Genomic DNA, 27,605 nt, shown 5'->3' on the forward strand with positions numbered 1-27,605 from the left:
CATTTCCCATTAAATTTGATAATATAGAGAAGTTTAAAAGTTAATGTTTGTTATTTATATTTGATCTGTAATATGAGAAATGATAAGAAAGACGGTAAGTTGTCAAGTTCATGTCCTGAAATAGAACCTCTCAGTATACTGCAGTTATTTTATCTATCCACCGGTACGCAAGCTAAGATTTGACATTTTTGTGTGTACACATGTAAGATCACATTTACTGAATATTTACAAAAAATCAAGCGTACTTGTACGCAATAGACTTAATAGAATTGAGTTTTCACATAAATATTTACATAATTTATGCAGATACGCAGCTTATCTGTACCTCTGCTTTCAATGCCCATTCATTGCTCATGACATCATTCTCATTTCATTGACACCAGCTATCATGCTGCTGAGTTTGAATCAGGTAAAAATACATATCTTTAAAAAATACTTGCAGAAAAGGCTGAATATGTCCAAAGACTGTAAATGGGGTAGGTCTTCTGTGAGAGCATTATAGAGATACCATTCCTAATATTAGTCATGATCAAAGGTCATGTAGTTTCACAGATGTTGAAATTGTAATACCACCAGTGAAACAGGGTAATATGAAAGTCGACTGCCATAGCAGAATAGCAGAATGAAAAAAATCACAATAAGCTAAAACACATATTTTATGGTGCCAGGAAACTACACATATGATGCATATCAAATTTAATAAACTGTGATAATTCTTGCTAAATTAAAATATAATGAACTGGAAGGTGATTTCCAATTTGAAAACAATCATCTGAAATGTGGTCAAATTATTGGTTGAACAAAAATTCCCATGGTTTTTTTAAGTTAAATTTTGTAAATTGCTGTAATTCTTGAGACAATGAAAATCTCATGATCAAATTTTGAATTCCACCTCTCCTGTAAACAAAGAAAGTGGTCCCAAATTTGAAACCAATCCAACCAATAGTTATTGGTTGAACAAAATTGGTTAGTATAACTAGGTCGACCCAAACATTTTAGGTATGAAAAGTATGGTTGTATTATCATGATTATATCATATAAATAAATGATGGAACTTTATTTTTTTACTTTGTTCAGCATGAAAATGAATTATGACATTTACTGAGAACGACGCATGTAATGTATACAGAAGCTAAGGTCTCCCTGACTGTGGGTTAGTTGGGGATTTCATAGTTTGTTGTTCCCTTGCTTGTCCATGTTGTAATCTATATATGGTACAGTAGTCAGAGGCAGATTCAGTCAACATGCTTGGATCTGCCATTGTGCACAAAGTGAGGGTGAGCATCTAGGTGAGCAAATAATACATGGGGTTTAAGTGACTAATCATTATTATTGCCACCACCACTGGATATGGGAACAACACACTCTCAGCATGCAGAGTAGAACACAAGATAGGAAAACAGGTGCAAGGGGTTAGATATGAAAGTTACATTTGCTAGTTTCCATGCATACAATCTTACCACTTCAGTAGCAGTACTCAACAAAGTTCAGTCAAAATGTCCTTCAATTACAATTACACATACACTAGCCACAGAAAGAAACTGTAATCTGTGGTGAAGATGGAGCATCCAAGGGATGTAACTGTGTTTTTTCTGTGCTTATGCCATTGTACATGACTGACTGACTGACTGACTGAATTTGGTTTTACACCGCTTTTAGCAATATTCCAGCAACATCACCTGAAATGGGCTTCACACATTGTACCCATGTGGGGATTCGAACCCGGCTCTTTGGCGTGACGAGACAACGCTTTAACCACTGGGCTACCCCACCGCCCCCATTGTACATGACAACACACAAGGTGCTCAGCTGACTACCTGTCAGAATCACTTCTCACTTGTACTGATGTCTCTGGCCATAAAACAGCCACATTTGACTCTTAATTTTAATTTTGTTTCTCTTGTGGCTAGTATAAGATGCAGATGAAGTTTTGATCCCACTACCACAGTTACCATGAGTATGAAGCACACTTTAAAAAATTCATTTGCCATAGATACACCATAGAATCTTTCCACAACACTTGGATGTGCATTAAAATACCCCAGTGCACAATATACTCTAGAAAATATTGCTACTGGTGCAGTGCTTGTCCATTCTTCCTGTCAAGACGGCCTTAATCTTTTTGCTAATGGTGCTATGGTAGAGTATCTCACCTGCATGTCAAAGAATGCCACTTAACAAGAGTTGCTGTCAGCATTTATATTGAAACATTTCTACATAAATACAGACCACTAAAAAGTAACCATGAAACTTAATGATATGAGGAACATGGAATGGCATCACAAGTAGAGAATTGAGAGAATTCAACAGCAGGGTAATAACAAGGTTAACCAATTAAATATTGCAAAACAATACTTTCACAGGTATCAAATTTCATTACATTTTGGAAATTACAATGAATGAGTTATTTGCCATTAACAGATATTTATCATCCAGTTGTTTGTGAGAAAATGTCTATGAAGTACAACTGCTGACTGACAAACAGGCAATGGCATAAGTTCTTTGAGTCAGGTGAAGTGCACCACGGGAAGTACTCAACTACAAACTACTTAAGCGTAAGCATTGTGAGTATCCTGAACCATTACCAGTTTAACAGTATTACTGAGTAAGCAGATACAACACCTCCATTGACTTAATAAGAATTAAACAGAATTTGAATAAACACTATTTCATTTTCAACCCAACAACGGTCCTGCATGTAGATGGAACATTAGATTCATTTGGTGCACACCTCCTTCCGAGAAACTCACTTCACATAAACATGAATATTGACCAACAGTTGATGCCAACAATGACTTGAATATAGCCTAGCATATAAACTTTAAAGATTGATGTGACGTTTCTACTTTCATGTAACCAGTGAGAGATATAATGGTGGCTGTCTTGGGATATGATGGGTGTCATACACAGGTCAGAGGAAGTGTAGCTTCTGTAGGTTAGGACTCGAGCAAACAGAAAGGAAACATCTCACTAAACGAAACATTTACCAGTGTGCCTAGGTCGCCCCTTGGTGATTTAACTTTTCTGGAAATAAAAGGGACAGGTTGGGGAGGAAATATAAAAAATAAGACAGATCTAATGGAAAACAGAAACAAAACCATGCATGACATTATTTAAGAATGATAGACAACATTTCAGCCCACAGAAAAATTTAAAATGAAAATGAGAATTCTGTTGAAGCTGGTAATATATGGAAAATAAGACACCAAGTGCCAAGGACTGTACACCATGATATCACATCACATCCACCAATAACATACAACATCAGCTTTGCAGGAAAGAGAAACCTGATGAAGGACAGGACAGTAGGAAGGAGTATCGATGCCTACAAGACAAATGTATTGTCTGTCACCCTCTTTTCAAGATGGAGTGCATGACAGCTGTCCCCTTCTGTTGGAAGAAATTGGCCAGACTAACATACTAGAGGCAGCAACCCTTAAGACAATGGAGGTTCACAACAATGGGGGTCCCAAAAGCGCAAACTTCAAAATACATCATAATTTAGAATACTTTCTATTTGACATATGTTAATCTTGATACAGAAACTCTTCACTGAACAAATTAATGTAAAATAATGAACTTGTGACAAACACAAAGTTCCACTTAAGTTTGGCCAAATGGTACAAAGATACACATTAAATCTTACTGATAAACATTATTTGCTTTAATATTGAAATTAACAAGAATTGAGACGCCCCTTGTCACTAACTACTCTATGTTATCGAAGAGACTAGGGTGGTACCTTGTTCGTGTTTGTCTGTACACTGGAGACAAATATTAGCAGCATAAGGATACAAATTACAAGGATGTGAGTTGGGCTGCGCCAATTGGTTTATGTGAGCAAGTGCTCAGGTTGCGGGCCGGCCAAGATAGGACACATACATTTCAAATCTTATAACCAGGAAAGGAAAACTTGGATCATTATCTGGCATCTGAACTCTCAAAGAGCATCTAATGTCTACCTGGAGACGGCCCCTCACATATCATGATGATGAGTACAAGGTAATGATGATCTGAGTGAGTTCCTACTCATTGTGATGATTTGTGAGAGTATGTAATGATGATGATATGTGAGAGATCCTATTCCCAGTAATGGATGTTGATTTGTGAGAGCTCCTAGTAATGGATGTTGATTTGTGAGAGCTCCTAGTAATGGATGTTGATTTGTGAGAATACAATTTCCAGGCAATGTGATGATTACAAGGAATAGGGCCTCACATCATAACTATCTCGATCATCATTACATGATATTCACCTGGAAAATGTATTGTCAAAGATCATGGTGATAGTCTAGTAATTGTATTATTAACCATTAATTTTACACATTTGTCCATACTGACACACAGTTCTGCATCTTGTACAAACCTTAGTTGTATTTTTGAGGAATAATGATTGCACAGGAATAGAGACTAGAGAACAGAAAATCTTACAGAACAGTATAAAGTTTCTATAAAGAATGCTCATTACTAGGGTATACTGATTCTCACTGCTAATTTTCACCAGATGTCTCTTTATAGGTCATCCTTACCTTGCATTTTCAGTGACTAGTGACCAATAATCATTGGCAGGGAAAAGGGAATACAGATCTTCATTTAAAGTAGAATAATGAAATTGTGGCAAAGCAGGGCCATGTTTATAAAATTTGTCATTTCAATCTTTTCTGTTTTGATAAACACTGTGACCAATCCTAAATTTGAAAGGTTTAGAAATGATGCTGAAAGTGATGTATTTTATTTCTCCATGCAAAGCCGATATTGTAATATAGTATAAATTCTTAAAAATTCAACTATGGGTTTAATGATCAAATATGATTTGGAAATATATATCACTGAATATTGTTTCACTGACACAGACAGAAAATATACAAGAAACAACTGTCATGTGTGTTAGTATAAAGATGAATAATATCAACTGATAGCATGCAGGTACTTAATCAAATGTCAGATAAAGCAAATTTGAGCAATTCATTGCCAGCATCATTATCTTGACTAGGGAATAAAGAAGGTCAAAGTCCAACAATGGTTATCCACGGCAGAAACATGATATTGAAGGAATTTCAACTGCACACTTTAGTTTGGTGTTGACCACTACATCTATGTAAGTATTGTTAACACATGGTGTTGACCACAACATCTGTGTCGGCATTGTTAACACATGGTGATAACCACAACATCTGTCAACATTGTTAACACATGGTGTTGACCACAACATCTGTGTCAGCATTGTTAACACATGGTGTTGACCACATCTGTCAGCATTGTTAACACATGGTGCTGACCACATCTGTCAGCATTATTAACACATGGTGCTGACCACATCTGTCAGCATTATTAACACATGGTGTTGACCACAACATCTGTCAGCATTGTTAACACATGGTGTTGACCACAACATCTCTGTCAGCATTGTTAACACACAGTGTTGACCACAACATCTGTTAGCACTGTTAACACATGGTGTTGACCACAACATCTGTGTCAGCATTGTTAACACATGGTGTTGGCCACAACATCTGTCAGCATTGTTAACACACAGTGTTGACAACAACATCTGTTAGCACTGTTAACACATGGTGTTGACAACAACATCTGTCAGCATTGTTAACACATGGTGTTGACCACAACATCTGTCACCATTGTTAACACATGGTGTTGACCACAACATCTGTGTCAGCATTGTTAACACATGGTGTTGACCACAACATCTCTGTCAGCATTGTTAACACACATGGTGTTGACCACAACATCTGTGTCAGCATTGTTAACACATGGTGTTGACCACAACATCTCTGTCAGCATTGTTAACACACAGGTGTTGACCACAACATCTGTTAGCACTGTTAACATATGGTGTTGAGCACAACATCTGTCAGCATTATTAACACACAGTGTTGACCACAACATCTGTTAGCACTGTTAACACATGGTGTTGACCACAACATCTCTGTCAGCATTGTTAACACACAGTGTTGACCACAACATCTGTTACCACTGTTAACACATGGTGTTGACCACAACATCTGTGTCAGCATTGTTAACACATGGTGTTGGCCACAACATCTGTGTCAGCATTGTTAACACACAGTGTTTACCACAACATCTGTTAGCACTGTTAACACATGGTGTTGACCACAACATCTGTCAGCATTGTTAACACATGGTGTTGACCACAACATCTGTCACCATTGTTAACACATGGTGTTGACCACAACATCTGTGTCAGCATTGTTAACACATGGTGTTGACCACAACATCTCTGTCTGCATTGTTAACACACATGGTGTTGACCACAACATCTGTGTCAGCATTGTTAACACATGGTGTTGACCACAACATCTCTGTCAGCATTGTTAACACACAGGTGTTGACCACAACATCTGTTAGCACTGTTAACATATGGTGTTGACCACAACATCTGTCAGCATTATTAACACACAGTGTTGACCACAACATCTGTAAGCACTGTTAACACATGGTGTTGACCACAACATCTCTGTCAGCATTGTTAACACACAGTGTTGACCACAACATCTGTTAGCACTGTTAACTCATGGTGTTGACCACTACATCTGTGTCAGCATTGTTAACACATGGTGTTGGCCACAACATCTGTTAGCATTGTTAACACATGGTGTTAATGACAACATGTGTCATCATTGTTAACACATGGTGTTGACTACTACATCCATTTCCGCATTGTTAACACATGGTGCTCACCACTACATCCATGTCAGCATTGTTAATATATGGTGTTAACCACCACATCTGTGTCAATATTAACATATGGTGTTGACCACCACATCTGTGCCAGTATTGTTAACACATGGTGTTGACTACCACATCTGTGCCAGTATTGTTAACAAATGGTGTTGACTACTACATCTGTGTCAATATTAACACATGGTGTTAACCACATGTGTCAATATTAACACATGGTGTTAACCACCACATCTATGCCAGTATTGTTAACACATGGTGTTGACCACCACATCTGTGTCAGTATTGTTAACAAATGGTGTTGAGCACCACATCTGTGTCAATATTGTTAACAAATGGTGTTGACCACCACATCTGTGTCAGTATTGTTAACACATGGTGTTGACCACCACATCTGTGCCAGTATTGTTAACAAATGGTGTTGACCACCACATCTGTGTCAGTATTGTTAACAAATGGTGTTGACCACCATATCTGTGTCAGTATTGTTAACATATGGTGTTGACCACCACATCTGTGTCAGTATTGTTAACAAATGGTGTTGACCACCACATCCGTGCCATTATTGTTAACAAATGGTGTTGACTACATCTGTGTCAGTATTGTTAACATATGGTGTTGACCACATCTGTGCCAGTATTGTTAACAAATGGTGTTGACCACCACATCTGTGTCAGGATTGTTAACAAATGGTGTTGACAACCACATCTGTGTCAGTATTGTTAATGCATTGTTTTAACCATCACATCTGTGTCAGCATTGTTAACACATGGTGTTGACCACCACATCTGTTAGCACTCTTAACTGAGTTAATCACATCTTTGTCATTATTCTTTACAAACTATGTGGATTACCAAGTATCAGCATTAGAAGACCACCACATTAATATAACATTACATATATAACTTGCAAATGATTTATGTCCTTGTATCTAAATATGGAGTTTTTTCCTGGGCATTAGATGTAGCAGCTGGTGGTTTAAGGCAGTCTGTGGTTTAAGGCTCTTCTCAGCTGACATAATGTCATGTTTGTGAAGAATCCACCATATAATAATCTTTTGGGCATCTGGGACTTTTGTACCAGATGAGGTATTTTTCCTGTCAGTGCTTCAAAATAGCAATTATATTGCTGGGAAAGGAGGATCCGACACAAGACATTTTTCACAGGCTATCTATCATCAAACACATCCAGCAAACTCATTCAACACATATATAACATCCAACAATTGTTATCATTTTTAAAAGTTCAAAGATTACAACCTCTATTACATTCGTGCCAGAAATAGTTTGTTTCGGCTGTCATTACATTATAAAACCAAATGAATTTTCAACAGAAGTCCCCCATCTCAGTCACCTGTCCATAACCAGTTCAAACACTGAAGGTATCTTCTTTCCCAAAACTCAGTCTGGTATTCTTTCCAATATAAGCAACCCAGATATGGACACAAGGTGTAGATGTAATATAAAGAACAGAAAGCCTATGTTACATTATTGCCAGAGAAAATACTCTAGGGAGCAATGGACACTGACATCTAGTAATATCCTGAGAAGATATCAGTCTAGAATGTAAAAAGAAAAGTAAAACAAAGTTCACAATTCCCCTCCGATGTGGGTCTTTTCCTTAAACAAAGCATGACTGCCTTTATCCTGAAATTTGTTTCTGAATCCATAAGATTATTTTGACAAAAAAGGTTTTCGACCAAAGATTTGTGTAGTCTTAAGTCTACTATTTGAGGTTTCAGGCTTAAGTTATGCCACAAGAAGAAACCATTTGTTCACAACAACCATCCTCAGTACTGAGTTTTAAAGTAACTCCCAAACTAGGTGTGTCTGTTTGTACAGCCATTTATCCAATCCAAATGTGTCCAATCTGGGATAAGTATGTTGACATTGGTAAAAGGAAGTAAATATGGTAGATGATGCCCACTGGCAAGCTGACATCATCTGTTTCTGTTTCAAGGACACAAGAAAGGATGAAATAACTTCCATCTTGTGCTGTCAGTGAGATCTGTATGATGGACACTGCTCTTCCACCATCGAGTAAGTGCATTTCATGGTCTTCTTCACTTAAGCTGCAACAGCACTCTTGGTGTGCTGTTTTTATCTGAGTGTTCCTGACAAGAGATCCAGAGGCCTTGAGCATTCAGTGCTTTGAAGATACCATTTAAAAGTTCTGACTGAGTATAAGTTTCTGTCTGATAAAATGGTGAATCGGGAAAGAGCTGGAATAGTGTATGATTGCTATCCTAATGGTCCCATAGCAGCATTTTGATTCTTAGCTAGAAACTCCGGAAATGCTCTATGTGTAACTGTTGATGAAACATTCCAGAACATTCTGAGTGTCACGTTATTCCCGAGGTAAAAGATCTCACATTCTTTTGACACATGGCATGACTCATATCTACATCATTTTGGACAGTTTTGTTTTTGCCTGGTCAGTTTGATGTTTGGCACAGAATCCCAAATGTTCCTATTAGATGGACGTATTTGAAAGAAATTTCCCATTCTGAAATTATCAATTGGTTTCTTTGCTTCCTATGACCTGTGACCTGCCCAACAACCAACCTTTCGAAACATGTAGTATCTCTCTCCCGGCCATTCCACAGCAGCTGTTTGGTTCTTAGCCACTAACTCTGGTAAGGTTATAATGTAATGTCTTCTGCATACATGAGTCCAGGAAAGAGGCTCAGCTGCAGGTTGCTGAGACCATGGCCCAAAAATATTAGACAATTCTGAGGAAAAGAAGTAAACACTTCTCTTGGCTGTGCATGTTCAGAGGTTTAGAAATATAGATGCCATTAGTATCTCAACTGGTTATGGATAGTTGATTGACAAAAGCACTTCTGTTGAAAATCTGAAGTTTCCGAAGTATGATGACACCCAAAATTCAGGATTTTGGGCAAAGATGTATATTGTTGGAATAAAACAATGATAACGATTGTTGGATTGCATAACATTGCAGTTTTAGACAAAATATGATGATAAAGTAAAAGTATTGAAATGACAAAGATCTCACAATAATGAAACAAAGTGGACAAAAGCAGTATCTGTATCATACCAGGAGAGATCACCAAAAGTACTTACTGGAACAGTAGGTGCTGGAAAAATGCAGCCAGGAATAGGAAAAACACACAACACAGGAATATGGTGTTCATTTGCAGGTTCTGTGGACAAAAGGAAACATACTTGTAACCTAAATACATATCACATTGCTTTCGGTTTATTAATTCTTTCACAATTGATGTGGGTTTTACCAGAGAACAAAAGGTCATGCTACCACATATGCTTAAAAAAGAAACCACAAAACATGACAAGTGAGGTACATGCGTGTGTCTGGGGGCATTCAAATGTGAGCATAAAAGATAGGTATCTTCACATTTGTTTAAGAGAGATATGGTACTTGGAATAAAGGATGTACGGGCTCTCTTAGTTTTCACAATTGGAACTTTGTAGCGGCGGCCTGAAGGGAGGAGGTTGTATTCAAAATTTAAGTAGTGAGTACGGTCAGATATGATTTTGACAGCTTGATTCACGATTTGCCGCTCATATATTGATGATAAACATTCAAATCTGACTCCAGCGATTTTACTTGCAGTGTTAACAATTTTGTCTATTTTAGATTTGAGATGAAGTGAGAGAGACCTGTACCAACAATGGAAGGAAAATGTTAAAATACTCTGAATAAAAGCTACATAAAAAGATGACATCACAGTTGGGTTAACATTAAAAGATCTCAGTTTACGCATGAGATGAAGACGTTGTTGACACTTTTTGTATAGGGCTTCAGTGTTAGAGTTCTAGTTCAGCTTAGAGTCAATGAAGGTTCCCAGATACTTATACTCCGGGAAGTATCTGGGAACCTTCATATATTGATATATGATTGACAATCGAAAATGTAATGTGACAAATGTAATTGTGTCTCAATGCATATACTGTACCTGGAAGTATATGGTATTCTCATTTGGCATGATAAGTTTCTGACAGCATGAGATTTTGATGCAGACATATGACTTAGTCTGAAGGATATTGTTAGATTGAGCCTGCAGGCACAAGATCATGACAAAGCAGAATATGACTGAGCTATATGATTATGTTCCTGATTGAGTACTCACTTGCAGGAGGATGACAACAACAAGCAGGTTGAGAGGAATACGGAAAACATTCATGATGGTGGCTCGGGCTGAAAATGAAAGAAAATTTAAATACATCATATGATCAAGGTATCTGTGTATTGGGGAACATTTAGCACTGGGCAGATCAAGGTATCTGTGTATTGGGGAACAGTTGGCACTGGGCAGATCAAGGTATCTGTGTATTGGGGAACAGTTGGCACTGGGCAGATCAAGGTATCTGTGTATTGGGGAACAGTTGGCACTGGGCAGATCAAGGTATCTGTGTATTGGGGAACACTTGGCACTTGGAAGATCAAGGTATCTGTGTATTGGGGAACACTTGGCACTTGGAAGATCAAGGTATCTGTGTATTGGGGAACACTTGGCACTGGGCAGATCAAGGTATATGTGTATTGGGGAACAACTCGCACTGGGCAGATCAAGGTATCTGTGTATTGGGGAACAGCTCGCACTAGGCAGATCAAGGTATATGTGTATTGGGGAAAAGTTGGCACTGGGAAGCTCAAGTTATCTGTGTATTGGCAGATCAAGTTCTCTGTGTATTTGGAACAACTTGCACTGGGCAGATTAAGGTATCTGTGTATTGGGGAACATTTGGCATTGGGCAGATCAAGGTATCTGTGTATTGGGGAACAGCTCGCACTGGGAAGCTCAAGTTATCTGTGTATTGGAGAACATTTGGCACTGGGCAGATCAAGGTATATGTGTATTGGGGAACAGTTGGCACTGGGCAGATTAAGGTATCTGTGTATTGGGGAACAGCTCGCACTAGGCAGATCAAGGTATCTGTGTATTGGGGAACAGCTCGCACTAGGCAGATCAAGGTATCTGTGTATTGGGGAACAGCTCGCACTAGGCAGATCAAGGTATATGTGTATTGGGGAACAGCTTGCACTAGGCAGATCAAGGTATATGTGTATTGGGGAACAGCCCGCACTAGGCAGATCAAGGTATCTGTGTATTGGGGAACAGCTCGCACTAGGCAGATCAAGGTATCTGTGTATTGGGGAACAGCTCGCACTAGGCAGATCAAGGTATCTGTGTATTGGGGAACAGTTGCACTAGGCAGATCAAGGTATCTGTGTACTGGGGAACAGCTCGCACTAGGCAGATCAAGGTATCTGTGTATTGGGGAAAAGTTGGCACTGGGAAGCTCAAGTTATCTGTGTATTGGGGAAAAGTTGGCACTGGGAAGCTCAAGTTATCTGTGTATTGGCAGATCAAGTTATCTGTGTATTTGGGAACAACTCGCACTGGGCAGATCAAGGTATCTGTGTATTGGGGAACAGCTCGCACTAGGCAGATCAAGGTATCTGTGTAACGGGCAAATCAAGGTATCTGTGTATTGGGGAAAAGTTGGCACTGGGAAGCTCAAGTTATCTGTGTATTGGCAGATCAAGTTATCTGTGTATTTGGGAACAACTCGCACTGGGCAGATCAAGGTATCTGTGTATTGGGGAACAGCTTGCACGGGGCAGATCAAGGTATCTGTGTATTGGGGAACAGCTCGCACTGGGAAGCTCAAGGTATCTGTGTATTCGGGAACAGCTCGCACTAGGCAGATCAAGGTATCTGTGTAATGGGCAGATCAAGGTATATGTGTATTGGGGAACAGTTGGCACTGGGAAGATCAAGGTATCTATGTATTGGACAGATCATGGTATCTCGGTATTGGGCAGATCAAGGTATCTGGGTATAGGGAAGAAGGAGGTATATGTGTATTGGGGCATTGGGAAGATCAAGGTATCTGTGTATTGGGCAGATCAAGGTATCTGTGTATTGGGGAACAGCTGGTACTGGGCAGATCAAGGTATCTGTGTATTGGGCAGATCAAGGTATCTGCGTATTGGGGAAGATCACTGGGCAGATCAAGGCACACATTCACCTGCCTTTCAAAATATGTATTACTGATGTCCTAGGCATTTTAGAGCAGCAGTCTGGTCACTCTGCCACAACCATCTTTCCAACAGCCTTTAACAGTGTTGCTTAAGCCCTTTCTTTTTTAATTCAAGTATGCTTTCCATGTGGTAATCCAACATGGCCATAAGCAAGAGTGTAAATCCAGTTGTGAAACTGCACCTGATTATTGCCTGTGACAGCATTTTCATTTACACCATATGCATGAAATTGTGAATATAGGTCCAAGTCATAATATCATGTGAAAGCAAATGTACAGTACACAACCCTGTGCACTTAAAAGAACCCACGAATCCGTTGGTATATGACCAGATGGTGGCCACATGAATACGTGCAAACACCTAGTTGCGGGTACAGCAACGTGCAGTAAACTTGGACAAAGTACTGTGACTATATGTCCCAGTCTACCCAGCTGTGAATGGGTAAGGATGGGAAAGCTGCAATAACTCGGTGTGCCTTGTGGCTGCAAGAGCTGTATACTCCCCAGGGAGTTGAGACTGATAATATTGAGGTGCCGTTGAGATTGACATCCAATGATTGAGGAAAAAAATACCAGCGCCTTGAGCATGCACTAGTTGCCTGCATATGTGCGCCATATAAATATCCTATAATAATAATAATAATAATAATAAAAAAGCAATGTGCATGATTTTAGGCACCACAACTAACTTCAAGCTGCGCCAAATGTTCAGACAAGAGCTACCTAATTAATTATCATTCACAGGTTCCTAAACATGGTTGCTACAGCCATGTTTAAAACTGGATTGGAATTCTGCAAGTACATTTTGAGATATCTTACATATGACCAGGGATCTCAAATCATTGTTCAAGATATCTGTCAATGCTCAGATACATATATACTATTCAGATGAGTCATCAGCAACTAATACTTTATGGACTGATGTGCATCCCTAATGTAGATGTGTACATACACCCACTATTTCGATGAAAAGGTTCAAGTTTGAGATACAAAATGGAAACGTGATTCCTCATTTTAAACAATGAGAATCAAGCGTTGTGGAAACTCACTTTCTTCAGGTACATATTTTCCCCTCATTGTGCCAAGAGAGGGCCAGAAGATCCCAACACACATCTCAAACACCAAGAAGCCTGAGAATATGACTGCTTGGTTCTGAAACATAAATTACACAGCTGTACAGATTGAAACAAACATTATGAACCCAAACTAACAGTTTCAAACATCAGATTAAGACATCTAAATTAAGATGCTGTCAGCATATACATTCAAATATTTTCTGAATACAAACAGAGGGGATAATGAAACAATGTTTGACTGGTTGCTTTATTGGTTGTCTTGCAAAATCAATATTCCAAAAATCAGGTACAATCATTGTGGTGGGTAAAACAAATGTGGACAACACCCAACTGGTCTCTCATATCATTGACATTTTCCTGCTGTGTACGTGACCGGTGTCGGCCCGATAAAGTGAAATTTCAATATTCCCTATTCCCACATGTTCCAGTTCGTCTACCGTTTGCTGTCCTGGACTACACTGATCACGTCGCTGACCTGATCCACCTTCATTGATCCACCTCCACATGATCCATCAATGTGACTTATCGGTGAACAGTGGCTCAAACATTCATTGTTATTTATTTATTACATTTCTACCATGACTACGGTATCACACGACGACACACATTTCTTTGTTTTTCTTGTGTATTGAGAGTTCAGGGAACGCTAAATTCAGTCTGCACTGTAGCTTGAAAGCGACACCTAATTTGATGAGGTTTCATCCAGATTTTGCTTTCCCGGGCCATAACCATGTGACCAGCTCTGATCACCTTACTCCTTTATTAGCTTGTGACAGCAAGTACACATTAGTGGGGATGGTGGAGCCTTTTTATAACTGAGAATAACCATGGACTTATCATTCTCTTCCCACAGAGGTTACTCCTATCATATCTTCCTACGTAACCTCTGTTCTAATACGACCATATTTCCCGGTTCTCGTAAAATCCCCTAGCGGCAAAAGATCGCAACACGAATTATCCCCCTTCTTTCTATCCAATCAGAACACGTGTTACATCGACTTAGATTCAACTTGACTAACACAAGCAAATGTGGGGCCACAAATATCCCCCATCTGCCGGGGACTTGTGTTGATGCTACACACAAGACGTTTAATGGCTAGCTTGTCCGTTGTCAACGAGGGCGATGGAGACGCCACTGATCCGCCATAACATGACTGAGTTCTGTCTAGAAGAAACGTTTGCGCATCGCGCAGGGGAAAAGGTTTAGTTTTCTCGAAACATACGGAAATAACCGAGGCCTTGCGAATGATCACTTTTGAAACAACGTCGCTGATTGCACAACTAAATCTGATTGCCTCCAATCACGAGTCTTGAACGCTCACACCATGAAAGGGCCGTAATAGAACAGAGGTTACGTAGGAAGATATGACAGGAGTAACCTCTGTGGGAAGAGAATGTGGACTTATAGGAACCAATCAAATTTCAATCAAGGTTCTTTCTGCATTAATAAATGTTGTATGTTTTAGGAGCATCCCTGGAATTCAGTATCACAATTTCTCGGGGGGACAATCTCTGCAGCAGAACCCATTTATATACCCTTTCATCCAATGAATTAAATTGAAACCCCAAAACACGAAACAATGATTAACTCAGCGTATTCAGCGTAGCATGTAGAGATGATTGATTACTGAGAGGAGCTTACACTCTCCCAGTCACCCCAGCAACATAATAACTATTGAGACCTGCTTGTGAAAGTGTGTGTAATGATTCCAAAGGAACACCATGAATCATGGAAACAAATGTATAATTCCCCATACAAAGGTTTTAAATTTCGAGCATTATGTGATTCTTCAGACGAATAAATAAACTGTCATGCCTTTCCTAAAAACTAAACACCCTAATGTTAATAAACATCTAAATACAGTTACAGAATATTTCTGTCAGTTGTATCTGACAAGAAAATAGAAAAGAGTTTGCAATATGCATCCCCTTCACTTTTTCCTTGTGACATTAGCCTTTCACTTATCTTGAGCAAAACATCATCTCAGGTCCTATCACACAGTTGTGTATCAACATTCGTGATCATGTAAAACCATTGGAAAAAGCCTGGTCAAATAACTGAAGCGAGCTTTTTTCACAGTAACCATGGTCTGTCTCATGGCATGTGACATACTGTGCTGAACATTTGCACAAAATGAATTCTTACTGATTTTCAATCCTTCTAAAAAAATTAGAAAATTATTGTATTATTGAACTTATAACAGTTCAGTATTGTTATGGCGACAAGCATCTCGCCTGAACTGTAACACATTTGGTGAAACCAATTTCTGCAACATAGGCTTTGACACCAAACATGTCGACATGTAAACTGATCATGAAGCAGCCTCGACACAACTGGAATGTACAAAATAATGCACAGTGGGGACTCAAGGCTTGAGGATCACCTTCACAGAGCTACATCCAGATCAGAGCAAGACATTCAATGGTATCTCTGTGATGTGATGTCAAGTCACTGCATGGTTTAAACAATACAATGCAGCAGTGGTACATGAGGACTGACATGGGGCTGCTTAATCCACTGGTAACAAGGAAAGCAATCTATCCTTGAGTATGAGGATGTAAGTGCATTGAATTGTATGCCATTTTGAACAGGGTGTCTGAAGGAAACAGCTCCGCAGAGCAAATTGGTTGCCTTTGACCACATCATACCCAGTTGGTGTGAGCACATGTGGCAATACTGTGGTACATGCCCAGACAACAACACAGATACCTACCCCTGGGAACAGTATAGGTGTCAACAGAGTAAGGGCAGCCGTAAACAGCACGGGTCTGAAAGTAATTGGAACATTTCAGAAAGACAAAAGGAAAAAGTGAACTGAACTTAATCATATTCACAAATAATTTAAACACAACAATGCATTTCACTTGGCAACCATCAAAAGAACTTCTGACTCCCTCACAACAGGGTGACCACAGTACCTCTTGACATGGATCAGGCAGGGACTTTGGCCACTAGTCTGAAGCCTTACAGTGTTATAGTCACATAATAACTTGGATGATTCATACAAGTTTTAGCTCGGCCTAGTATTTCAAGAGAATATGTCAGCTAACACTTGATAACTGTTACTCGATCAAAAGATCAAAAATTATGTGAGAACCTCACTGCACATTTTGATGTCCTGTAACTGTTGTGGTGGCTGATATGACATTCAGATTCAAACCTCTTTAACCAATTCAGATGTCACCAGTCAAAGGGATAAGTGGCTTATGAGCTGATTACAAGTTTACAGAGTGACAAAAGCAGTTTGAGGGAATTTAGGTGCATAGTCAAATTGCAATGGTCAAACAAAGGTTAAGATATAAAACTTACAATGTTGCAATTATGATCCCCTGCTACTAATTATAACCCATTTTAACTACACTTTTAAACAAATGCTGTGATGGTTATATTGAAACATGCCTTGACATATGTCAAGATTTTCTTGATTTTCTTGTCAAGTCAGTTAATAAACAGGATCTTTTCAATTTCAGGTTCACCTTTTCAGCCAGTCCAAATCAAATTGATAGACACACCATACCACATATGCACCTTATAGTGATCTACGTGTGAGTGGAAGACTCAGTAATAGATACAAATACAAAACAAACATTACCTCATAAATGACTCTATAGATGTGAATTTGGACAAAACTTTGAAAACAGATGAGCCGAACATCACAGCCACCTGAAATATAAGGCAATAACATAAAACATTATGAGATATAGCAATACACTTATGCAATATTTCCAAGTGCCCCAGTATGGGAGAAGGCAGCAGCTGCTTTTGCTTGGCAAGCTTGGAAAGCTGTGGACCGCATTATTAAATGTATTGCAAGAAAATATTACACCAATTGATAACTGATGTGAATGTGCCATCTTGACAGAGCAATGGCACCAAGGATTCATGAGATCACTGGGGAGATAAAATGCTTCATCTCATTAAATATAAACATTTTTTTGTATGTTTATGTACTTCTTCCAATCTTTGGCTTTTAGTGAAGGGTTTTAGAAAATGTGTGTATATGCACAGACTTGTATCACTTAAATTGTAATAGATAGGACAGGTTCCTGCTTCATGTACAAACAAAAATACCTACCATGAATGCAGCAAAAATGTGACCATGTGGAATTGTCCCGTGATGTCCTTCGTTATCCTCCAGTAGGTGGCGTTTAGCAGCAGCACCTGTGACAGGTGCCTTGGGTGTGAGTGCTGGGGTCCATTCCAGTACAAACACATACATGGAACCCTCAAATAATGACTGGATCAAACCAAGATACAGCACTTTGTTATCTGGAACATCCACAACAATATTGTTACAAGGTGATTTCGAAACTGAAAGGCAGGGGTTCCCACAGAAATTACCGTACAGAAACTAAATAAAGAAATCAACAACAAAAAAATGATAGATCAATGAAGTATTCACTCTTAATGAAACTTATATTGAAACATACATTATCGGCATTAATACTGGGAATAATGAGGACTCTCTCTTCATGGATGCATTCTGATGGTATTTGGAAAGAAGCATACATTACAGAAAAGAATCTACATGCATAAGGCTAAAATATATTTTCAGTGAAAGGCATGTTTTTTTTACACTGCAAAGTTTTATATGATGTTGATGACCTTGATCTTTGACATAAAATATATTCAAGTAATATAGTAACACAAGACTTTAAAATAACAGCAGTAAAAGGTGCATTACCTAAAATACTATATGAATTATCTTCATTTTGACCTTGGCCTCATACACAGGCCACACATGACATTTTCCAAACTAGATGAAGCCACAACATATAAATCTGTCCAGAAAATATCCCAGGTTGAAAAAGGGAAATATGCATGAGATGTTATCCTTAACATGTCCAAGCACCCAATGGATTCAAAGACAACGTGGTGAAACAATCATGCTATCTCCAAGAACATTCACATTGCCATGTGTCTCCACAAAACACAAAAAACTTCCCACTATTGATGGTAGCACATACAGCAAGGACATGAGGCTGGTTTCATAGGAAGAACAATACTGTTCAGATGAAAGTAAAAAGGACATCTGTTGAACACCTAAAGATCATTCATTATGTCATGACAGCCGAAATACACAATATCTGGCAATGATGTAATAGAAATATGGGATTAGTCAGAAGAAACGTGTTGATACCATTTACTTTTATAATTAAAACAAATTGGAAAACGTTTAATATTTCAGGCAATATTTGTCTCATATCTGAAGCTGATTCTCCTGTTTTTGTTGTTGTCAAATTACTATCATCAAGTCAAGTTATAAACTTGTTTATGCTTATTTCAAAGTGAGTAAGAAATTATACCAAACAAGAAAAACCCCAATAGTAAACATAGCTGATAAATATCTGGCATTACTTACAATAGGAAAGCCGGAAATGGTGCAAGTGTTGGGTGTTTACCACTTTGGTGAAACAAACCTGGTACTTGCTGACAAACAGTGACAGCAGATAGTAGTGCTGTGCATACGTGACGAGGAATTCCTTATCATCAAAGAAATTGAACCATCTGACTACATGTATAAACAATCTAATATTCAGGGAGGAAAGGTGGTCTTGAGAACTAGTATTTCAGTCAGATATGCAATTGATTTCTTCAAAAGGAGCCAAACAATGCCTTTGTACACACAACAGTTTAATTTTCAGGTCATCCATCAGGTCCAGTGAATGGAGAACTTGAACAGAGAATATATTCTCTGAGCATTTTTTATAACTTTGTTCTTAAACACCCCGTGAACCATCCAGAATATCCATAGTTCAGCCCCCTCTACACAGTACAGAAACATGTAACTGACAGCTGAGGATAAAACCAACCTGTTCTAATGGAATGCAAGGCATTGGAAAATGACTGTTTGAAGTTGCTGGTCTTGTCACCATAGTTCTCCGGCCAGGAGAATATGATGATTACAATCATAATGATCAACACTGCCATAGATAAATCAAATGGAGCTCTGGAAGAAAACAAAAACACATGGAATAATAGTTGAGATAACTTCATCTACCAGTCATGGCAACCTCAAGTCATGGCATACTAGTGAGGTTTTATTGATTCCTTATTGTCATATTCAGCAATACACCAGGTACATGATCACAGACTATAGAATATATAGGCTGGAACACACCATGCAGTGATTGATACAGAGAACACCTATCCACCTCATCAGGACAGACAGTCAGCCAAGTCACGTATCTATTTTGTCACCTCTTCGACCAACATAGCATGAAGGGGTTTAGTTCTAAACCAGAATCACCATGGGGATCACATACACTTCAGTAATCCAGAACCATGCATACTGAGTATTCTTATATGATACACCAACACACCTGGCATGATACACCAACAACACTTACATGATACACCAACACATCTGGCATGATACACCAACACACCTTATATGATACACCAACACACCTTACATGATACACCAACACACCTTACATGATACACCAACACACCTTATATGATACACCAACACACCTTATATGATACACCAACAACACCTTACATGATACACCAACACACCTTACATGATACACCAACACACCTTACATGATACACCAACACACACCAACACACCTTACATGATACACCAACACACCTTACATGATACACCAACACACCTTATATGATACACCAACACACCTTACATGATACACCAACACACCTTATATGATACACCAACACACCTTACATGATACACCAACACACCTTACATGATACACCAACACACCTGGCATGATACACCAACAACACTTACATGATACACCAACACACCTGGCATGATACACCAACACACCTTATATGATACACCAACACACCTTACATGATACACCAACACACCTTACATGATACACCAACACACCTTACATGATACATCAACACACCTGGCATGATACACCAACACAACTTACATGATACACCAACACACCTCACATGATACACCAACACACCTTAGATGATACACCAACACACCTTACATGATACATCAACACACCTCACATGATACACCAACGATACACCAACACACCTCACATGATACACCAACACACCTTACATTATACATCAACACACCTCACATGATACACCAACACACCTTACATTATACATCAACACACCTCACATGATACACCAACACACCTCACATGATACACCCACACCTTACATGATACACCAACACAACTTACATGATACACCAACACACCTCACATGATACACCAACACACCTCACATGATACACCAACACACCTCACATGATACACCAACACACACCACATGATACACCAACACACCTCACATGATACACCAACACACACCACATGATACACCAACACACACCACGATACACCAACACATCTGGCATGAAACACCAACACACCTTACATGTACATCAACACACCTCACATGATACACCAACACACCTCACGATACACCAATACTCCTTAAACTGTGAAAGGACTGACTGACTGAGTTTAGTTTTACGCCGCTTTTAGCAATATTCCAGCAATATCATGGCGGGGGACACCAGAAATGGGCTTAACACATTGTGCCCATGTGGGGAATCGAACCCGGGTCTTCGGCGTGACGAGCCAATGCTTTAACCACTAGGCTACCCCACCGCCCCCTGTAAAAGGAGGTGAGGATAGGTCTTGTAATGTAAGTCACATGATGAACAGAATACTGACTTACATTTTCTTAAACTTCCGTATTCAAAGTACATGCATGTAAAATATCTTTGAATTTGCCTGAAAGAAATCAACATTTTACTTCTGTGAAAAGTCGCATTTTGTCTGCTCTTTACTATTTATCCAAAGTTTACTTGCTTTCACTTTACATTTTGTAACAAAACTGATGGTTTTCTTTATAGGAAACATCAAGATAATATGTGCAATAAATTCTTTAACTGCTTGTGTCATTTGTAAATTGCCATTGACTATTGTGTTAAGATGTAATGTCAGTCTAACCCCCTGTTTTCAACATAAACAGTATGCTTCAGTAGCAGTTAAAATGCTATGTTAAAATCAATGGGATTAATCAATGCTTTAATATGAAGCCACCAGTTGACAAATCAATGAGATCAGGCTGTTACCGTCCGTAATCTTCTCAATGAGTTCCACAAAAGCTGTTACAGTCTTTAGAGATATATTTCAGCCACTGATATAGCCATAGATCCATTCAGCCCTGTGTAGCACAGGCTGTTTTCAGTGTGAAGAGTGGTATCACCATTGATCACATAGCTCCTTAGTGCATACATACATGCTGCTGGTAGAGTAGGGGTTCAGTGTGAAGAGTGGTATCACCATTGATCACATAGCTCCTTAGTGCATACATACATGCTGCTGGTAGAGTAGGGGTTCAGTGTGAAGAGTGGTATCACCATTGATCACATAGCTCCTTAGTGCATATATACATGCTGCTGGTAGAGTAGGGGTTCAGTGTGAAGAGTGGTATCACCATTGATCACATAGCTCCTTAGTGCATACATACATGCTGCTGGTAGAGTAGGGGTTCAGTGTGAAGAGTGGTATCACCATTGATCACATAGCTCCTTAGTGCATACATACATGCTGCTGGTAGAGTTGGGGTTCAGTGTGAAGAGTGGTATCACCATTGATCACATAGCTCCTTAGTGCATACATACATGCTGCTGGTAGAGTAGGGGTTCAGTGTGAAGAGTGGTATCACCATTGATCACATAGCTCCTTAGTGCATACATACATGCTGCTGGTAGAGTAGGGGTTCAGTGTGAAGAGTGGTATCACCATTGATCACATAGCTCCTTAGTGCATACATACATGCTGCTGGTAGAGTAGGGGTTCAGTGTGAAGAGTGGTATCACCATTGATCACATAGCTCCTTAGTGCATACATACATGCTGCTGGTAGAGTAGGGGTTCAGTGTGAAGAGTGGTATCACCATTGATCACATAGCTCCTTAGTGCATACATACATGCTGCTGGTAGAGTAGGGGTTCAGTGTGAAGAGTGGTATCACCATTGATCACATAGCTCCTTAGTGCATATATACATGCTGCTGGTAGAGTAGGGGTTCAGTGTGAAGAGTGGTATCACCATTGATCACATAGCTCCTTAGTGCATACATACATGCTGCTGGTAGAGTAGGGGTTCAGTGTGAAGAGTGGTATCACCATTGATCACATAGCTCCTTAGTGCATACATACATGCTGCTGGTAGAGTTGGGGTTCAGTGTGAAGAGTGGTATCACCATTGATCACATAGCTCCTTAGTGCATACATACATGCTGCTGGTAGAGTAGGGGTTCAGTGTGAAGAGTGGTATCACCATTGATCACATAGCTCCTTAGTGCATACATACATGCTGCTGGTAGAGTAGGGGTTCAGTGTGAAGAGTGGTATCACCATTGATCACATAGCTCCTTAGTGCATACATACATACATGCTGCTGGTAGAGTAGGGGTTCAGTGTGAAGAGTGGTATCACCATTGATCACATAGCTCCTTAGTGCATACATACATGCTGCTGGTAGAGTAGGGGTTCAGTGTGAAGAGTGGTATCACCATTGATCACATAGCTCCTTAGTGCATACATACATGCTGCTGGTAGAGTAGGGGTTCAGTGTGAAGAGTGGTATCACCATTGATCACATAGCTCCTTAGTGCATACATACATGCTGCTGGTAGAGTAGGGGTTCAGTGTGAAGAGTGGTATCACCATTGATCACATAGCTCCTTAGTGCATACATACATGCTGCTGGTAGAGTAGGGGTTCAGTGTGAAGAGTGGTATCACCATTGATCACATAGCTCCTTAGTGCATACATACATGCTGCTGGTAGAGTAGGGGTTCAGTGTGAAGAGTGGTATCACCATTGATCACATAGCTCCTTAGTGCATACATACATGCTGCTGGTAGAGTAGGGGTTCAGTGTGGGAACCCTAACATATCCGGCAGAGATGGAAAAAATGTCCACATTATTATATGTCACAATAGTAAGGTGACAGATTGATTCATACTCCGTGTGTGCGTGGGTCCATAGATAGAGGCATAATACATGCAATCTCTAGTACAGAACATGATAAATTCCAAGAAAGCTTTCAACTATCATGATTGTTTACTGTGGGGTTATTTATGCTACCTCAACAGATGCTCTCTCATCCTTTTGGAAACTGAGCAGATACTGCCATACTTTTTAAAATATAATCCATTCTTATAATACTGTGACATGAGTAAAATTATGATCATCCAGCAAAAACTCAGGAAAATTCAGGAAAGTCTGCTTTCAGAATATAAGATTCTAATAATATCCAAGTGTCCAAAGTTTGGTTTTTCTTCTAATACCATCTGGTGATAAACCTTGAGCATTGCTCATGAGTCAGAAACACTGGATCTTTTGTCATGCTCAGTTCATTTTTAGAATGTACTCAACCATCTTAACTCTACTGGCTATGTGACCTGTGGGGAGTCGATGATCTTCTAAAGTCATATTGTGTGTTTCATCAACATTTTCCTTTGTGATTGCAGTAACTGGTCCTCCTATTTTGGATCACCTACAAGGTTTTCTCTCTCTCCCCCCACCCCCACCCCCTTTTAAACTCTGCTGCCCACTTCTTAAAGGGGCAGAAGAAAGAGCACCATCCTCTAAAGTCCACATGGATGGTTGTTGGAAATGGAGAATCTTGATGACAGTGAAGTACTTATTATACACCCTAAGCAGTCTTCTGTGCACTACAGCAGGATATTTCAACTTTCCTAGTGGCCAGCTCCAACACACTGGTAATTAGATTGCTGGTCCTGGCTTGTCACCAGCACTGTCTTAACAACTTTCCTAGTGGCCAGCTCCAACACACTGGTAATTAGATTGCTGGTCCTGGCTTGTCACCAGCACTGTCTTAACAACTTTCCTAGCTTCATAACTCACCCAGTCTCAACAGGAAATATTGTCATTCATATTTGGTGAGAGACACTTCATGTGGTGGAAATTACCCACTCTGATTACAATGTCTTCTCTAAAATTAATCCAGCAGGCTGGGCACGGAAGGGTGAAAACCAATGAGCAAGATAAATGTTAAATGCAGGAAGAGTCAGTCACAAAACAGGAATGCCCAGCCTAAGACATCCATATTTTACCATATGTTCACACGTTTTCTCATGTGAACACGTGACTTGCCCTTCAGGTGTTTGTGAACGGATGCCACTGCCTACCAAGAGGCAGGATAGTCACCTTTACTTGGCTCAAGATATGGTTGGAATCATATAATCGAGGAATTATTTCTTGATGTATTTAACACTTTCTAATATCTGCAATGAAAATATACTTGTTTGATTACCCATAACATGGTCATGGTAGAATGAAGTTTTTACATGTTCAGAATGAGTTAATGGCCACCTGTTTATTACAACATCTGAAGTGTAACACCTCCCTTCACCTATGGCTTAAACCCTAATTTGAGATGGTGAACATATGTTAACTTCAAAAAGGAGTTTCCTAGTTCATTTAGTCAGCCTTTTGAGGTTTCTGGGCTGGGAAATAGCTCAAAGCTCCAGTGTCAGGCTGGAGTGGTTCTTCAGAGTGAAGGGCAGTACAGGAGTCTTGGCAGCAGAGAGGATCTCCAACAATCCAGGTTGCTTGAGACTAGGAAATTCAACACTTCTTGCCATCCCATGTACACTGGAAGCTGCCCTAATGCCAAAGTAATTGTGATAGAAATGCACTGGCGGTTGTTGTACACTGGTAGTTGTCCAAATGTGAAGGTGATAGGGAAAGGAAGTGAGTGAGTAAATGTTGCTTTAAGCTGCATCAGCAATTTTACAGCTATTCACGGCTTGGGGAAAGGAAGACTCTGGAAGTTGTCCAGATACCAAGGTGATTGTGATAGGAAGGAACTGGAAGGTGATGTATAGTGATAGTTGTCCAGATGCCAAGGTGATTGTGATAGGAAGGAACTGGAAGGTGATGTACACTGATAGTTGTCCAGATGCCAAGGTGATTGTGATAGGAAGGAACTGGAAGGTGATGTATAGTGATAGTTGTCCAGATGCCAAGGTGATTGTGATAGGAAGGATACGGAAGGTGATGTATAGTGATAGTTGTCCAGATGCCAAGGTGATTGTGATAGGAAGGATACGGAAGGTGATGTATAGTGATAGTTGTCCAGATGCCAAGGTGATTGTGATAGGAAGGAACTGGAAGGTGATGTACACTGATAGTTGTCCAGATGCCAAGGTGATTGTGATAGGAAGGAACTGGAAGGTGATGTATAGTGATAGTTGTCCAGATGCCAAGGTGATTGTGATAGGAAGGAACTGGAAGGTGATGTACAGTGATAGTTGTCCAGTGATGTCCAGATGCCAAGGTGATTGTGATAGGAAGGAACTGGAAGGTGATGTACAGTGATAGTTGTCCAGATGCCAAGGTGATTGTGATAGGAAGGAACTGGAAGGTGATGTACACTGATAGTTGTCCAGATGCCAAGGTGATTGTGATAGGAAGGAACTGGAAGGTGATGTACACTGATAGTTGTCCAGATGCCAAGGTGATTGTCATAGGAAGGAACTGGAAGGTGATGTATAGTGATAGTTGTCCAGATGCCAAGGTGATTGTGATAGGAAGGAACTGGAAGGTGATGTATAGTGATAGTTGTCCAGATGCCAAGGTGATTGTCATAGGAAGGAACTGGAAGTCGATGTATAGTGATAGTTGTCCAGATGCCAAGGTGATTGTGATAGGAAGGAACTGGAAGGTGATGTATAGTGATAGTTGTCCAGATGCCAAGGTGATTGTGATAGGAAGGAACTGGAAGGTGATGTACACTGATAGTTGTCCAGATGCCAAGGTGATTGAAAAAGGAAGGCACTGTGTAAGCTGTGTAATACAAACTATATGTTGCTGTGTTTGGCTCAAAATGGTTTACAGTAAATTCCTGCAATATTACTACTGCACTGCTATATGTGGTATGTACATAGCAGCAAATGCTGAGAGGACCTGTCCTGAATACATGTATGATCACCCAATATGTAATTGTTGTTAAAAAACTATGTTGAAAGTTGAGTGGGTGAATGTTGTTTTACAAGACTGACAGCAATACTGTAGCCATATCAATGTGGCCCACAGATAACCAAGTCAACATGTATGGTACTCACTATCATCCATGTCACATACTTAAACCATCCATTTCATAACTAAAGAAAATAGGTACATAATAATGTTTATACTCACACAAATCCAAACTGATCAGCAAAGAACTGTGCAACAAGACCTGCCACAATGGCCACCAGAGAGTTGCCAAGAATAGCATTGCTGAAGATATTGCCAAGTAAATCCTGATCAAATCCTCTCTGTAAGACAAAAGTATCCACATAAAAGTGAAGTACTGCAGTCAATGTAGAGAAACCTCTTGTCTTTGAAAATCATGACCACATACTTTTACACATACAAGCATGGGTACACACCATGACACACACAAGCATGGGTACATACCATGACTCACACAAGCATGGGTACACACCATCACTCACACAGGCATGGGTACACACCATCACTCCCACAAGCATTGGTACACACCATCACTCAAACAGGCATGGGTACACACCATCACTCACACAAGCATAGGCAAACACCATCACTCACACAAGCATGGGCACACACCTTGACTCATACAAGCATGGGCACACACCTTTACTCATATAGGCATGGACACCTTGACTCACACAAGCATAGACACACACCTTGACTCATACAAGCATGGGCACATATTTGTCTAATATAAGCATGGGAACACACCTTGACTCATATAAACATGCGTATACGC

The 27,605-nt window shown here is 39.7% G+C and overlaps 1 protein-coding gene across 3 annotated transcripts in view; it reads right to left on the bottom strand.

The window, feature by feature from the left end:
* Nucleotides 1-27,605, bottom strand: part of LOC124280561 (molybdate-anion transporter-like) — a 53,395-nt gene that overhangs the window by 4,347 nt on the left and 21,443 nt on the right. The window contains exons 5-13 of one of the 3 annotated variants that reach the window (XM_046716509.1): nt 27,014-27,132; nt 19,636-19,772; nt 17,898-18,091; nt 17,415-17,485; nt 16,536-16,590; nt 13,795-13,897; nt 10,828-10,895; nt 9,800-9,879; nt 2,988-3,024 (exon numbers count right to left, since the gene is read on the bottom strand). In XM_046716509.1, coding sequence (XP_046572465.1) covers nt 2,988-3,024; nt 9,800-9,879; nt 10,828-10,895; nt 13,795-13,897; nt 16,536-16,590; nt 17,415-17,485; nt 17,898-18,091; nt 19,636-19,772; nt 27,014-27,132 — 864 coding nt within the window. Of the gene's footprint in view, nt 1-2,987; nt 3,025-3,715; nt 3,765-9,799; nt 9,880-10,827; nt 10,896-13,794; nt 13,898-16,535; nt 16,591-17,414; nt 17,486-17,897; nt 18,092-19,635; nt 19,773-27,013; nt 27,133-27,605 lie in introns of those variants that run through there. The other 2 variants (XM_046716510.1, XM_046716508.1) reach the window with 2 other exon arrangements.

Source organism: Haliotis rubra, unplaced genomic scaffold, assembly GCF_003918875.1.
Source record: "Haliotis rubra isolate DU_JTF1 unplaced genomic scaffold, ASM391887v1 Scf27, whole genome shotgun sequence".
Classification (NCBI taxonomy): domain Eukaryota; kingdom Metazoa; phylum Mollusca; class Gastropoda; order Lepetellida; family Haliotidae; genus Haliotis; species Haliotis rubra.